At 40.2% G+C, this 17,780-nt stretch overlaps 1 protein-coding gene across 1 annotated transcript in view; it reads left to right on the forward strand.

Moving 5' to 3' along the window:
- Positions 1-464: 464 nt before the first annotated feature.
- The window catches only part of LOC113051042 (retinoic acid receptor beta-like), a 47,436-nt gene continuing 30,120 nt past the window's right edge, over positions 465-17,780 (forward strand). Inside the window, exon 1 of the mRNA XM_026214658.1 lies at positions 465-1,686. Within this exon, the coding sequence (XP_026070443.1) occupies positions 1,575-1,686 (112 nt within the window). The 5' untranslated portion in view covers positions 465-1,574. The remainder of the gene's footprint in view (positions 1,687-17,780) is intronic.

Below are 17,780 nucleotides of genomic sequence, written 5' to 3' on the forward strand. Positions count from 1 at the left end.
GTTTAGATTAGATTGATTTTTGAGAAAATATTCAAATTTTTTGAGAAACTTTTTTTTTCTAAGCTGTAAGTCATAACCATCAGAATTAAACAAAAAACTCTTTAAATATTTCAGTTTGTGTGCAATAAATCTAGAATATAAGAACGTTTTTGTTTTCTTTTTTTAATTAAATAGCAAAAAAAAAAAAAACAACTTTTCCATGATTATTCAAATTTTTTAGATGCAAGTGTGGGCCATATTGGAAGAACCTTTTAGGTTTTTTTTTTTTTTTTTTTTTTTTTTTATCCATACAGTAATAGTCAGTGGGGTCCAAGATATTTAAGTTCCATAATGAGAAGCAAAGTTGCAATTGACTGGTTTTAACCTGAATTTTCTGAGGTGATACAATAACCTGTTAGATCTGGTCACTTTACTAGTTCCCAATGCCTTTTTGTCTTGCATTCTAAAGCAGTAAATAATACTGTATTTTATCGGATATCCAGGATTGTCAGCCAAAAGGTTCAAAGAGGAAGCCGAAATCTTCCTAGCATTGTTCGGGAGGTAGACACACTCTGTCAGTTTAAATCTAGATTATTCTCTTTAACCTGGCATACACATAGCACACTAACATATGAAGGATTTTTAGGCTGCATTAATTAGTTCAACTGAAACTGGGAATCCAGTTAAGATCCAGTCTGCATCCAGATCAGATGATCACTGTAGTCACCTGTATCCAGTCCATATGGTGGATCTGCACCTAAAGACGACATCTATAGCCCTGAATCTCGGCGGAGACCAGGACAATTAGATAGCTCCAGAGACAGATTGGGGGCCATCAGCACAAGACCACGAGAACCAGTCGAGTCCTCTGCACAATCTGACTTGTGTTGCAGTCTGGAATTAAACCACGCCATGCTGGTTTCGAACTGGCAACCCAACTGAGCCTGGTTTCTCCCATGTTTTTTTTTTTTTTCAATTTCTATCAGTGGTGGAGTTTTGGTTCCTTGCCTTGTTGCCTTTGGCTTGTTTTGGCAATATTGATGAATTGATTGAACAGACACTATGTAAACTGATCTGAGCTGGATGGTGACATCACTGAATTAATAATGAAATAAATAATAAATTACTTTAACTGAAAAATTGAGTGTTTCGTATTATACTCTTGTATTATTGACACAGTGTTTTCCCGTTTAATACTGTTAAGCATCTTTAACACAGTCTCTATTGTATAAAGCGCTATATAGATAAAAGTGACTTGACTTTGTATTGAAAGCAGGAGACAAAATAATTGTAAAAAAAGAACAAGAACTATATATTAAATTATCTTATTTGCGTCTGGTCCAATGTTCAGACTTTGTCTGACCAGTACAAATTTAAGCTGCTTCACAACATCATCCCTTTAAACCTGTAACCTGTAAGGCCTACACTGTTGAAAAGACTAGCAGTGCTGGTTATAATTATATGCTATGCACATTCTGACTAGCTTTCTTGATTAACCAGCTTTTCATAAGGGCAGAGCCATACAAAGTTGTAGACCACAAAATGAAGACTCTTTCTCTCCACAGGGTTTTTTCCGCAGAAGTATCCAGAAGAACATGTTGTACACATGCCACAGGGAGAAGAACTGCATTATCAACAAGGTGACTCGAAATCGCTGTCAATACTGCCGGCTACAGAAGTGCTTCGCTGTGGGAATGTCCAAAGAGTGTGAGTGCCAAAAACCTTCATCCTATGCACACACATGCACTTCAGCTCAGGATTTTGTCCCTTGAACACATATGTCTATTTTTGCACACCTATCTCAACTTTCAAATGGTGTATATTATTTTTGGTCATTGAGACGCAATGCGTAACATCATGGCAGTTTACGCATCTAAAAATATTCACTGTAATATTCTGTAAAAATATGTAACTAAAATGTTGTGCCCTATGCCTTTGAGAATTGGGGCTTTAATTGTTTGGCCTTTTTATACATAGTATAAATCAACTAATGTGAAGTCACAGCAGTTTTGTTTTGGCTGCCCTACTCATCTCTGACAGAAGAGGTTTAGTCAAGTGAAATAATTTAATTAATCGGTTACTATCAGAAAAAATGTTCAGATTCTTATAAATTCCCAATTTCAATTCAAAGTCAAAAGTTTAGATGTCAAACATATTTATTCTGTCTTTTTACAAATAAGTATGTTGTAAATCATAACATAAGCAAAAAATCAGCAGCCCATAGAACACTTAGGCCTACAAGAGAAACTTTTGCCTACGGTTTTAACAAAAAAACAACAGCAAAAACATCAACAATTGACAATTGATTGATCAACAATAATGACTGTCAGCGCATGATTAGTAGCCAGCGATCACAGAATACACATGGATCTAAAAATATTTAAACATGTTTTCTGTTTACGTTCACTTAAGACAAAAAAGGTCTGTGTTTACGAGGATATACTGATGTAGTTTTGTGCATATTGCTCACAAAATGTGAAAAAAGTCAGTTCTGGGCTGGAACAACCTTTTCTGCAGTGGAAATGGTTCAAGTACGGACACAGGCTGGGAACCTGTACCAATATATGTGCCTCTCTGTGCTCGCACTTCAGATGTGTGCAGAGCAAACAAAACATTGTGCAAGTTCTTTCCCTTCTTGCACTTAAATGGCTGAATAGAAATTCATGTGTCTTATCGAATACCTGGTTTTTAGAAATGTGGAGCCAGTTGTAAAATGTCATTGTCAGTTTTATCTTCGAAGTTGATACTGATTGAGAAAACACTAGTTTGTTTGTAAATAAATAAACACAGGGTTATTACTTTCACTGGTGGTTTGCAACTAGTTTTATATGTGTCCTTGGGAATGGAATTTGCATGGGTTCATTTCCAACCTCCCAGTATATATTTAATTAATGTAAATGTGTGATTAGTTGATGAGTAGAAATTGTCGTATTGTCCCATATTCCACCTTATTTCCATATACAGGTATCATATAAGACTGTCAGCTTAGTGTGTCCCAGCATTTATACCAAAGTGAATAAATTAGTTACATTTGAAATATATACCTCCAGTCATTTAATAAATTTGACTCTAAGATTATGAAACATAAGAAAAATAAATAAATTAAATGATTATTTGAATTCACCAGGACTCCAGTGATTCACTTCTTGTGGGGATTCTACTGTAAATGTACCATGGCATGTTGTATGCACCATTTCTTTAGATTCCAACACCACAGTTCAAGCCATCTGAAGCTGTTTGCATTTTACACATTATTGCCTTTGTTTGATTGCATCAGCGCTTATGATTCAAGTCGACTTCACACTCCATTTGCCGCAGGAAAAGAGGTGATTCTTTTTCACGCTCTTCTTCTGAACAAAAGAGTGACAAGTGCAGCAATATCACGGTCTGCCCTCCATTTCTTGCTTTTTAACTTACCATATGTAGTTGGCTCAGTGAAGTTGGACATGTTTGTGGCAGCTGTCTCAGTCAGATGGTTAGACAGAAAATATGCATATCAGAAATGTTAAATACCATTTTATTTGAATATTTCTCTGCTATTCAGCAAAAATAATGCCAGCAAGACATAGTTTTATGTAACAGCAGCATCTCCGGGAACATGATCAAAACACAACTCTTATTGGTTGGCAAATTATCAATAATTTTCCCTTGAAATTGTGATCATGGCTATTAATTTTTATTAATAAAATTTACACTACAATACTTATTAGTTACATTTTTAAAAGAAGCTGTTTATTAAATACTTTGCTATTTTATACATTACGCATAGTGCCTAAATGGTCGACTACACATTGCCCTTCCTAGCATCATGAATAACATATTCTGAAGAAATTATAAACAGAATGTATGCATTGCATACCAGCCACGGCTCATTGTTTTTCTCTTCATTAATATGAAATCTATTTTGAAATCATTGTCCATGCCTTTTTGAATCAGGTACTGTATTCAGCTTCAGGCACATCCTTTAAGATACATTATGTAGTTGACTTATTATAAATTATGAAGCAATCTTTTTCACTAATTCAGTTGAATTAATCATCAGAATTTTCATTGGAAATTAACATTGCTGCACCTCTATCGATGTGAATAGGCCTGTAAGACTGTATCACTGCCAAGGAGTGCGACACTTCTGAAACTGAATAACAGTCAAACCATTAGCTCATAATCTCCCTCCCACCTTGTTATTTTAGTCTCTCTGTCTCTGAGACAAGCTGCAGATTTACACCGCTAGTATTACCAGCTGTCAAGATACTGTAATGACCTCACTGAGATTATCTTGAGAATTTCACAGCTGAAAGAAAGACAGATAAACAGAGCTCTTGAGCAGCAGAAGCCCAGCTGTCCATGTTTTAGACCCATGAAGAGATGGCCAGCACTTTATCTTCCCCAGACTGACTGCATGAAGTCCTCAACTGACTTCTTCACTATAATATTCCACAAATTAAATGGACTAAAATATAGCATAATCATGAAAGTGTATTCAAATAAAATTAATTTAAAAATGTAAAAATAAAAGCATTGCATGATCCTCAGTGTCACAGCAGGTTTTAAAATGGAGAGGAAAGGATCTGTTTGCAGCAGTTTAACTTTATTAAAAGAAAAAAAACTCACAGAAACATGGTTACAGCATGGAAAAACAAAAGTAAAATACAAAATACACTCCAGAATACAACAAAAACCCAACAAATTGCACTGAAAAGAAAATGCATTAAATATGTACACTGGAAAATGAGCTAAGCAAGAATCAAGTGAGCAAAATCAATTGGTAGCCATCAGTGATCCGCAGTCAATGTATAAACAACCTGCACCCGACCGAAGTTTTCAATCAACCCGCCCGCAACTCGGACCGCAAAACAAGAAAAATAAAATATTTTACCCGACCCGCTTCCTGACCCGCATTTTTAAAAAGTAGTAAATGTGTCGCCCCTTTATATTGATATAATTACTTAAATAGGCTTTAGCCTACAGGATAATAAGCGTTATGACCGCACACATACTGTAAAGCTTGCCACAAAGAACCGGTTAAAGTAATGATGGTACTGTGGTACTCACATGCACCATGTCGCTTCACGTCGTATTCTCCTCCATGTCCCACAGAAAAAAAAGCTCTCTCTGCTTCGCCATCTACAGGTCTTAATCAAGAGTATGTTGCAGTCCATTCGCTATTAAAAGTGCATCTTCTCTTTTTCGTGGCCATTAACCTGACCGAACAGCGCCCGTCAACAGTTTGATTGATGTACGACTGTCGACTAACTCTTTTATGGCTCTCCTCTGAACTATTGGACATAAGTTAGCACTACGCCTATGGACGTATCTGTGTATTTATTAGGCAGGGTCGACAGATGCCCAATTTGCGTGAGGCCGGACAAAGGGTAAAATTGCTGTACAATGTTAAGCGGGACAGGTTGTCACTCTATTCGCACCAGTTATTTAGCCAATAAAGTGTAGGCCTATATATTTCAAAATTGCGTATAGTACTATATAAATTACAAAGGTAAAACACGGTTTAATTGGCATCTTTATTTCAAAGGACCTGACCGACCGCAACACGAGTATCATTAAAAATATTTTTGGATGACTCGTAACCGCGGGTGACCGCAGGTACCCACTCATTTTGGATCAACCTGCGCATCATGACAAAAAATGCCTAAACAAAGAGCATAAAGAAAATAAAAATACATACAGTATATCAAAATAAGAGTCCATACAATAGAAAATAAACATGACAATCAACTCTCCACAGCAATGCTGGGATTAAAAAATATTGTTTTTATTTGCTGCTGCATCTTTCATGTCACCACAATACTGGACTTGCACAGATGGTCAGCCACACAGTTAGAGCGATAGGGTGTGCTGGTCATGTCTCATTAATAATACCACAATACACATGATTGTGTTCCGAAGGACACCATGACACCAAGTGAAAAAGAAAAACAAATATCAGAATAACCAGGAATAACAGCAGAACCTAAAATAAATGTTGTGGTAAGGTGGTTAAATACATTTTAATGTAAAAAAAGTATGTAGGATCTGCGAGAAACTGAGAGACAGGAGTGAGAAGATTATTTGAATCCAGACAAAGGATCGCATAAACACAGTTCACATAAATGAACATAATGGGGGAAATTATTGTCAAAACAACAAACCAGGGGTCACCAAACTCAGTCCTGGAGGGCCAGAGTCCTTCAGAGTTTAGCTCCAACCACACCTAATTAAACACCTGAACCAGCTAATCAAGGTCTTACTAGCCATACTAGAATCATCCAGTCAGGTGTGTTGAGGCAAGTTGGAGCTTAACTATGCAGGACACCATCCCTCCAGAACAGAGTTTGGTAACCCCTGTTAAAAACATTCAAATCAAACCAACGGAACGAAGCATCAGCTTAAAGGAAAGGATGGGCCAATCATAACACAAGAGGGCAAAAAAACACTTTATACCTAACATATAATATTACAAAATTAAAACAAGATCAAACAAATAAACAAACTTCAACCCAAGAATGAAGATACATAAATGTAACACAAAATCTCAAATTAAGAAACAAATTAATGAAGAGTCAAGAGTTTTCCACCTCGATTGTCTTTAGAATGGTGAGTGTTAAGGTGATTTCACAGAGGTACATGCAGTGAGTGCCAATCTAGAGGACTTCATAAACACAGAAACATGTTTAATTTGACTTCTTATATATTGAGAATTTTAATTATCTTTTAGGTTTTTTTTTTGTTTCTTTGTTTCTTTGTTTTTTATAGCTCACTTGTGATTATCCTCCCCGATTTAAAATGATTATTTAATGAAAATAACCTGCAAATTAACTCATTCTGATCTGCCACCATTTAGGTTGAAGTAATAAATAATTATAATGTCTCCTTTTTCACAATTATTTGGCTACTTCTGCCTGTGTCATTTGTGGCAAATTTAATCAATCACCTTTATTTATATAGTGCTTTAAACAAAATACATTGCGTCAAAGCACTGAACAACATTCATTTGGAAAACAGTGTGCGTGTGCTTGAGCCCAAAATATATTAAGGTTCATTATTGATTAGACTGTGTTAATTTAATATAAACGTTCGATTAATTGAATAATGACTTTAAAAAATACTACTAGTAACTAGAAAATATTAAGTGGAGGGCAGAACTTTTAAATACATTCTAGACATCAAAGCATTTTATACGCGTTGCATAGATCGTGTTTTCAGAATGGTCTGTAATGAAGAGATGATACATACTTAACATAGATTTTTCCTCTGAAACACAAAAACTCTTTCAGAAACCCTTATTTCTCCTCCGGAAAAAACAAACAAACAAAAAAAGCCTTATTGTATGTAATACTCTTTAGACATATGCAGTTGTAAAAATCACAAAAGCCAAACCCAACGAGGCATGAAAACACTTTACCTAAACCTGCTCTGCAAGTTTAAACCCTCTTCAGACACTGTCCATATGAAAGAGCAAGAGATTCACAACTTTATTTTTCAACCCCCACAAGCTAAACAGAACTACACCAAACCCCTCCAGCTGGACTGAATTCAGTTGGGGACGGATTGCGATCTAAATGTAATTGTAAAATGTTGGTTTGTTAATGGAGATGAAAGGAAGATGTAAAACAACAATAACATTATAATATTGTCACGTACGGTGATACAGGAAACAAGGAGAGATCCAAGTGCATGTATGATGTTTTATTTAAGGGAAAATCCAAAGGGGTAAACAGTCCAGGCAGGGTCAAAACCAGAGTATCCAAACAACATGAAACAGACAAGAACACACGGCAAGGGCAAGACTACGGATAGCATCAAACATTAGACAAGGACTCTGTGACACATACTCAGACAGACCGGGTATAAATACACAGAAGTTGATGAGGGAACCGGAGACAGGTGGGGAATAATCAATTAACTCAAACAAGGAGGAAGGTGACCAAATAAGGGAACAGACAGTTAATAAAGTGCCAGACACCGTGGGAAAGGAGGACACCTAGTGGAAACCCAGGGAACACAACCAAGACACTGTGACAGTACCCCCCCTCTACGGAGCGGCTCCCAGATGCTCCACGACAGACACAAAACAGAGACCAGGAGGGAGGCGGACAGGTGGAGGCCCAGGGGGAGGGACGGAGGGCCAGACTAACAGAGGGAAACAGGGACAGGAGTGAACACAAAAACAAAAAACCAACATGAAGCCCCCCAGGGCGGAGCAGAAGACCAGCACAGCCGTATGGTCAGGAATGAAGCCTCCCAGGGCGGAGCAGAAGACCAGCACAACCGTGTGGTCAGGTGGAAACCCCCCAGGGCAGAGCAGAAGACCAGCACAACCATGTGGTCGAAGCCAGAGCCCTCCAGGGTGGAGCGGAGGACCACCACAACCGTGTGGTCAGGCGGAAGCCCCCCAGGGCGGAGCAGAAGACCACAACAACCGTGTGGTCAGGGCGGAAGCCCCCCCAGGGCGGAGCATAAGACCACCACATCTGTGTGGTCGGACCAACGGGAGGACGAAACTCTGGTAATCCCCTGGTGTCTTTACTGGACTCCAGAAGATTGGTGCTGGCCTGACTCTGCTTGCGAAGATCATTGGTAACTGGCATTTGTTCATGAAGACCATAGGTGACTTGCACTTGTACATGAAGATCACCAGTGACTTGTATTTGCTCATGAAGATCAATGGTGACTTGCCTTTGCTCATGAAGATCACTGGTGAATTGCCTTTGTTCATGAAGATCACCAGTGACTTGACTCTGTCCTTAAAAATCACCAGTGACTTGCCTTGAAGATCACCAGTGAATTGACACAGTCCTTGAAGATCACCAGTGACTTGACTTGACTCTGAAAGGTCAACGGTGTCCAGCCTTGTCTCTGGAAAGTCCATGGTACCTAGCCCTGACTCTGGAGGGTCAGCGGTGACTAGCCCTGACTCTGGAAGGTCAGAGGTGACTAGCCCTGACTCTGGAAGGTCATCGGTGACTAGACCTGACTCGGGAGGGTCAGCTGTGACTAGCCCTGACTCTGGAAGGTCATCGGTGACTAGCCCTGACTCTGGAGGGTCAGCGGTGACTAGCCCTGACTCTGGAAGGTCAGCGGTTACTAGCCCTGACTCTGGAAGGTCATCGGTGACTAGACCTGACTCTGGAGGGTCAGCTGTGACTAGCCCTGACTCTGGAGGATCATCGGTGACTAGCCCTGACTCTGAAGGGTCCATGAACACCTGACTCGACCCTGGAGAGTTCACTGGAACCTGACTCGACTCTGGAGGGTCAACTGGAACCTGACTCGACTCTGGAGGGTCAACTGGAACCTGACTCGACTCTGGAGGGTCAACTGGAACCTGACTCGACTCTGGAGGGTCAACTGGAACCTGACTCGACTCTGGAGGGTCAACTGGAACCTGACTCGACTCTGGAGGGTCAACTGGAACCTGACTCGACTCTGGAGAGTTCACTGGAACCTGACTCGACTCTGGAGAGTTCACTGGAACCTGACTCGACTCTGGAGAGTTCACTGGAACCTGACTCGACTCTGGAGAGTTCACTGGAACCTGACTCGACTCTGGAGGGTCAACTGGAACTTGACTTGACTCTGGAGGGTCAACTGGAACCTGACTCGACTCCAGAGGGTCAGCTGTGACGGTCATCCTGTGCAGCTGCGCTGGGCAAACAGCCATCTTGGGCCATGACTCTGGACAGGGGGCCCTCTTGGGTTGTGGTGCTGGGCCGACGAGCATCTTGTGCTGTGGCGCTGGACCGGTGACCAATTTGTGCTGTGGCGCTGGACTGGCGGCCATCTTGTGCTGTGGCTCTGGACCAGTGGCCATCTTGGGCATTGGTGCTGGGTTAGCAGCCATCTTGTGCTGTGGTACTGGGCTGGCGGCCATCTTGGGTTGTGGTGCTGGACCGGTGGTCATCTTGGGCATTGGCGCTGGGTTAGCGGCCATCTTGTGCTGTGGTGCTGGGCTGGTGACCACCCGGTGCTGTGGCGCTGGGCTGGCAGCCATCTTGGGCTGTGGTGCTGGCTCAGCAGCCATGACGTGAACCGTCTTGGGAATCTCTAGGATCTTTGACAGCATATCGAAGTAATCAAGAAATGTGTCAGCGGCCATCTTGGGTGTTGGCGCTGAGCTGACAGCCATCTTGCACCGTTGCCCTGGACTGGTGACTACTTTGTGCTGTGGTGTTGTGCTGGCATCCATATTACCTCGTGGTGCTGGGTTGGTGGCCATCTTGTGCTGTGGCACTGCGCTGGCAGCCGTCTTGCTTCGTGGTACTGGGTTGGCAGCCATGTTGCCTCGTAGCGCTGAGCTGGCGGCCATCCTGTACTGTGGTGTGAAGCTGGCCTCCATCTTGCATCGTAGTGCGGGGTTGGTGGCCATGCACCGCAGCGGCGCTGGGTTGGCGGCCACCTTGTGCTGTGGTGCTGGACCTGCGGCCATCATGGGCAGTGGCGCTGGCTTTCTCCATCTGCCATGGTGAGACGGCGGCTCTGGTCCCTCCCACATGAGCCCCGAGTCGAAGGGGGGCCATGGTGGAGAGCAATGCTGAGCTTCCTCTCGCCCACCTCCTCCTCTGTGACCTCCCTTGGTCCCGCGAAACACGACCAGGCGGGATCCCTCAAACCGATTGCTTCTCTCCCGTTCGGTGGCTAGGGAGGAAACATTCATCAACATACCGCTGGATCTTTGGTGTGACGGAGTCCTTCTGTTATGTTCGATGATACAGGAAACAAGGAGAGATCCAAGTGCAGGTATGTTTTATTTAAGGAAAAATTCAAAGGGGTAAACAGTCCAGGCAGGGTCAAAACCAGAGTATCCAAACAACATAAAACAGGCAAGAACACACGGCAAGGGCAAGACTACGGATAGCATCTAACATTAGACAAGGATACTGTGACACATACTCAGACAGACTGGGTATAAATACACAGAAGGTGATGAGGGAACTGGAGACAGGTGGGGAATAATCAATTAACTCAAACAAGGAGGAAGGTGACCGAATAAGGAAACGGACAGTTAATAAAGTGCCAGACACCGTGGGAAAGGAGGACACCTAGTGGAAACCCAGGGAACACAACCCAGACACTGTGACAAATATAACATAGTAAAATCCTTAAAAACCATTAAAAACTTATAGTGAGTTAATTTAAAAATGTGGGATAATCTTAAGCTATAGTCTACTCATCAGAAATTTAAAGAAATACCATTACACAAAGGCTCTTATGCATGGTATTGCTATTAAACAATCATTATATATAAGGCCTATATATATATATATATATATATATATATATATATATATATATATATATATATATATATATATATATATATATATATATATATATATATAAAGCTGTATATATATATATATATATATATATATATATATATACACACAGACAGATTAAAGGCTAATTTTTTTATTTTAGTTTCATTCTTTATTTGCAGAGCGAAATGAGAATGGTCCAGTATTTAACGTGTGAGTGTTTATGAAGAGATTAAATGAAACGGGACAAATTTAATCTTGACAAACTATGTATCATTATAAAGATCTAAGCCTAAAGCATCGACGACAGATCTCTGTTTTTCAATGGAAAGCTTATAAAGACTGTATTTGCTACATTTGTGTAAGCAGTACACATACAAACATGAGCAATGGAAACGCTGTACATACCAGATCCGTTGTAATAACGAGTCATAAACATCCACAGCTGTAAATCCCGGTTTAGTTAGAAAGGTAAGGGTCCACTAAACGACATCTCATGGAGCACGTTTAGTCCAAACGAAGCAATATCATTGTAATATGGATGTTAATTCCTTTGTTTACGTTTCAGTTCTTCAGCGACAGAACTGTTTGCGTCTGTTATGGAATAACTCACGGTCGGATGCTGTGTCTTTGTTTATGTTTCAGTTCTTCAGTGACAGAACTGTTTGCGTCTGTTATTGAATAACTCACGGTCGGAAGCTGTGTCTTTGTTTATGTTTCAGTTCTTCAGCTACAGAACTGTTTGCATCTGTTATGGAATAACTCACGGTCGGAAGCTGTGTCTTGGTAGAAAAAAAACGGCATGGTTTTGCAGCATACAGTGTCACAAACCAAATGAGACGATCCACCGGAAAAAAGAATGAATGAAAGATAGGCGAAAGATAGTATATATGAATTTTGACGCTCCCTCGTGAGGGCTCGTGACATGCTCTGACGCACCTGTCAGCTGATGGAGGCGGAACTTATAGCGATCACCTTTTTCTTTGTTTCTTTTATTTAAAAAAAAAAAAACTTTGTTTAGTTTTTATTTATGTGAGAGTGTTTCTTATGTTGAATGTGAATGTATCTGCATGATTACCATCTGTTTGAGTGCAAATCAGCCCAAATGAGCTCGCTATTACTGCATGATCACGGGTATCAAAGTGAACTGGTCTATATGAATAGAAAGAGTGGATTATTTACTTTGTGGCAAATTTGTGTGATTACCATCTGTATAAGTGGCCATCAGCACATCAGCACTTATTTTTTTTTATTATTTCTATTTTTCTTACTTATATTATTCTTATTGTATTTTCTAGTGCTCAAATAAATCACTTATATGATGTCTAAGTTTCTGTCTAGTGTTTTATAATTGAAAAAAACTATGCAGATGGAAACAGACAGGAGAGAAACAAAAACAAAACAACAACAAAACACAAGTCCAGAAAAGGCATAACGTGAAGCCCACCAGGGCGGCGCAGCAGCCCACCACATGCGTGTGGTCGAGACAGAAGCCCACCAGGGCGGAGCAGAAGACCACCACATCCGTGTGGTCGCATTAACAGGAGAGCAAGTCTGGTTAGGCAAGTCTGAAACAGAGAACATGAACAAGTTAAGGGTAGCCTCCGTGGCCACGACAGGATCAGTCGAGTGCTCAGAGAGTTCGGCTGAGACGTGACGAGGCTCTGGAAGTTCCGCAGAGGCGAGAATCTGGTAGTTCAGCCGAGCCGAGGAGAGGCTCTAGTAGTTCAACAGAGACGTGGAGAGGCTCTGGTAGTTCAACAGAGACGTGGAGAGGCTCTGGTTGTTCAGCAGAGATGTGGAGAGCCTCTGGTAGTTCAGCAGAGGCGTGTAGAGGCTCTGGTAGTTCCACAGAGACGTGAAGAGACTCTGGTAATCCCATGGGGTTTATACTGGATTCCAGAAGATCAAAGCTGACTTTACTCTGCTCATGAAGATTTATGGTGACTTGAATTTGTTCATGAAGATCAATGGTGACTTGCCTTGAACTAAATAATGATCTGAGATATCATCACTTGGCTGAATTATTTCAACACTATCAACATAAATTCCATGTGAAAGTATTAAATCTAGAGTATGATTTCGACAATGAGTAGGTCCTGAAATGTGTTGTCTAACCCCAATAGAGTTCAGAATGTCTATAAATGCTGATCCCAATGCATCTTTTTCATTATCGACATGGATGGATATTAAAACTTTATCTGCAGCCAGAACTAACTCGGATGTAAAATCACCAAACTCTTTAATAAAGTCTGTATGGTGCCCTGGTGGCCTGTATACAGTAGCCAGTACAAACATAACAGGGGATTTATCATTAACATTTGTTTCTCTGGATAATGTTATATGAAGCACCATTACTTCAAACGAGTTATGCTTGATGCCTGCCCTCTGAGAAATCCTGAAAACGTTGTTATAAATTGAAGCAACTCCTCCCCCTTTGCCTTTTAGACGCTCATGTTTATAACAGTAATCTTGGGGGGAGGACAAATTTAAAATAATGTAATCATCAGGTTTTAGCCAGGTTTCTGTCAAACAGAGTACATCTATATTATGATCAGTGATCATATAATTTACAAAAAGTGTTTTTGTAGAAAGGGATCCGATATTCAATAAGCCATTTGAATATGGCATTTTTTTTCTTACGTTACCTTTACTTTAATACTTTAAGTAGTTTTTTAAACCAGTACTTTTACACTTTTACTTGAGTAAAAAGCTTGAGTAGATACTTCAACTTCTACAAAAGTCTTTTTAAACCCTAGTATATAAACTTCTACTTGAGTAATGAATGTCAATACTTTTGACACCACTGGAGAGATGCTTAATATATTGGTGCTTGTTTACTTGTATGACATTCTGATATTCTCCTACAAACTTCAAGAACACATCCAAGATGTGTCAGACATGTTCAGCCCAGCTGATAAAGCACAAGCTATTTGTTGAGATGGAGAAAAGCAAGTTCCATGTCCCAGCTGTCTCATTCCTCATATCCTGTGTGTCCAAGGGCAGCCTCCAGATTGATCTTGACCAGATCTGAGCAGTCTTGGACTGGCTTTGACCCACCTTGGTCAGGCAGGTACAGCACTTTCTAGGGTTCTCCAATTTCTATTGGAGGTTCATAAGACATTTTTGTACTGTTGCAGAGCCTATCTCTTTACTGACAAAGACAGGCTATTCATATAAACCAGCAGAGTTAACCATACCTTCAATGCATTGAAACAGAGCTTCACATCTGCCCCATTTGCCCTTTGTGCTGTAGGTGGATAACTCAGATGTGGGGGTAGGAGCGTCCTTGTCACAAAAGAGCAAGAGTGATTACAAGCTTCACCTATGTGCATTTTTCTCTTGCTGTCTTACCCCATGCAGATAAATTTTGAGTTAGCACTTCATGTACAACATACACAATGACATAACCACCATGAATAACTGTAGGAAAAGTGAAAATGAAAAGTTTATGCTCATACCTTACAACAGATTTAAGTATAAACAATTTTACATTTTTAAAACATGTTGAGGAGTCTCATCTGTATGATGATTTGATGTTCACTAGTGTAATAAATATGAACGACAGTAACTCATTAGGTCAAGTTTACTTATTTAAATCAGATGATTTACTAGAAATTCAGGAAATATTGAGTGTAGATTGATGTAAAAAAAAATAATAATAATTGAAAGCATTTTAGCATAAGACCACAACATTCCAAAAAAGGAAGGATCTGAATACTTTCTGAACCCACTGTATATGATTATATGAGTCTACTTTTTTCTACTTTAAACAATTAAAAAACCTTCCTACTTAAAGTATCAAATGAATAATTTGTTGAAATTATTTTAGTTCTTGTTAGAGCCCTTATAAATAAACACCTTTTTAAGGACTTCTGAATTGTAAATATAAAGAGGATGTACTGTACATCTAACTAGGGCAGATGTATGAGAAAATTGGTACCATTTTTATTATCAGCCATGGCTGATACAGTCTCTCAGGGGGACTGCAATAACAACAGTGGCCAACCGAACTTGCTTTGAATTTCATCAGGATTGTTTGCAGAGGTCTGATTTAAGATTGGCACTGTTGAGAAAGATATTTGCCTTGTTTTGAGGTATTGTCTGAGACTTCTCTCCTGTGGAGAGCAGCTTCAAAGATGAGCCTCTCCAAGGCTTAATGAAACAGGATGGTCCCCAGACAGCCCTACACAACACCAGGTGTTCTCTCCTTAATGATCTCATACAGCAGTTCGAACTTCATCAGCCTCTTCTGTATTAATAATGCTGGGCGATGACTGTGCTCCAGCTTGTAGTTGAATAATAGAGCAGTGTGCTTCATCACCTTGATATGCATCTACAGATGTGGTTTAATGCTGTGCTGATGGGATGGAAGTTCCATATTGTGGAACATTTGCATGGGACTGTAGGACTCTTTTTTTTTAAGTACAAAATAAAACTACAGTATTTTATGAATACGATATTTGTGTTAGACATTATTCTCATTAAAAGCAATTTTTTTTTGTTTAAGGGCTATAGCCATTGTAGCGTATCAGACCCAAACCAGACAAATTAAAGAGTCATTCAGGACTGTGGTTGAAACACGAGCGAATTACTAATTGACAATTTCAATTCGGAGAAGAGATTGTCAAATTTGGGGCAAGTAATCAAGATTGGTGGTCAAAGAAATGAACATCCGACCTGATCACACACTGATGATGGCTTAGGCCGAAACGCGTCTGTATAAGACTTTTAAATTGTTTTTATAAAAGTATTTCTTTAGAGTGCGTTTTTTTTTTCTCTTTTTTTCTCTTTTATTTCTGGATAACTTTATCAATCGCACCGACTAAACTACGTGGGAGTTGAGCGTACCTTCTCCACTAAAACCAATCCTGGCTCACAACCGGGATGTCATTCTTGTTCCTTTCCTTTCAAGGGGAGAGAACTAAAGTGCTTTTTATTGTGGAAGCGCCAGGCTCAAAATAGCCCTTCATGTTGATGGAAGCGATGCTTGAAATGTATTAATAAAAACACACTGGTTGAGTGGAGCCTAAGGAAACAAGATTTAACAATCTTGAAGAAAGGGAATGAAGCTGACCAGAACAAAAGCTAATAATGGTGGAATAAAAAAATGATAAAAGAATAATGAGGATAATGTGTCATACATGGTGGAGGTGTGAAAGGAAACTTTTGAAGTGTCAGCTTTGTGAACAAGATGGACGCTTGTCCAGCGCCTCTGCACAAGATGACTGTCACAGTTGACCCTTCAGAGTCGAGTCAGGTTCCCGTTGAACCTCCAGAGTCGAGTCAGGTGCCCGTTGACCCTCCAGAGGGTTTAACCCCTTCTTGTTTACGTCTATGGACCTGGCCCTCCGTCCCTCCCCCTGGTCCTCCGCCCTGGTCCATCCGCTCACCATAGGCACTACACAGTAATTGCACTCCTGTTAATTGCACTCAGTTGTCTTCACTTGATAGTCATTACCCTGCCTATATTAACCAGTCTTTTTCTGTTTGTCTTCATGGAGTCCTTTCTTTCCGTCACCCAGTTTCCTCGCCTTCCGAGTTTCAAGTTTGTTCCTGTTCCTTTCCCTGTTTGTTTGTTTGTTTCTTTTGGATGGATTTTTGGTTTTGACCCCTGCTTGTTGGATTCTGTTTTGGATTACCCATTAACACCCACTCTGCACTTGGATCTCTCGTCTCCTGTGTTTCCCTGGGTTCCCAGGGAAAGGGTCCACTTGTATTTGTGTACACTCACAATATCAACAAAAACTTGTGCTTTTTAAAATAAGGAAAACAAATAGGATAGGATCTATGGAATTATTTAAATTACTACTTTAAAACGAAATAATTCAAATCAAAAACGATGAGTGTGAAAATAGATTTTAATTATGAAATATAATGGTTTATTTAAAAGATATAGTTGCCAAATGCATAGGCTTTCTAGCATTAATATGAATCTACTATAGCAACAATTTAGGACAGTCTGTTTCAAAAAGTCGCATTTTAATTGTTACTCTGACACAAATTCAATAATAATAGGTTAATTCACTCAGAACACATTTTCATTTCACTGCTATACTTTCCATTGTATTTCAGTGTAAATGGGCTACCCAACGTCTTGAATGCTGCATCTCGTCTCAGGTCTTTAGCAGTACAGTATTTACAGTACAGACCAAAAGCTTGGACACACCTTCCCATTCAAAGAGTTTTCTTTATTTCATGACCATGAAAATTGTAGAGTCACACTGAAGGCATCAAGGGCTATTTGACCAAGAAGGAGAGTGATGGGGTGCTGCGCCAGATGACCTGGCCTCCACAGTCACCGGACCTGAACCCAATCCAGATGGTTTAGGGGTGAGCTGGACCGCAGACAGAAGGCAAAAGGGCCAACAAGTGCTAAGCATCTCTCGGGGAACTCCTTCAAGACTGTTGGAAAACCATTTCAGGTGACTACCTCTTGAAGCTCATCAAGAGAATGCCAAGAGTGTGCAAAGCAGTAATCAAAGCAAAAGGTGGCTACTTTTAAGAACCTAGAATGACATATTTTCAGTTGTTTCACACTTTTCTGTT

Source organism: Carassius auratus, chromosome 3 (genome assembly GCF_003368295.1).
Source record: "Carassius auratus strain Wakin chromosome 3, ASM336829v1, whole genome shotgun sequence".
In the NCBI taxonomy this organism is placed as follows: Eukaryota; Metazoa; Chordata; class Actinopteri; order Cypriniformes; family Cyprinidae; genus Carassius; species Carassius auratus.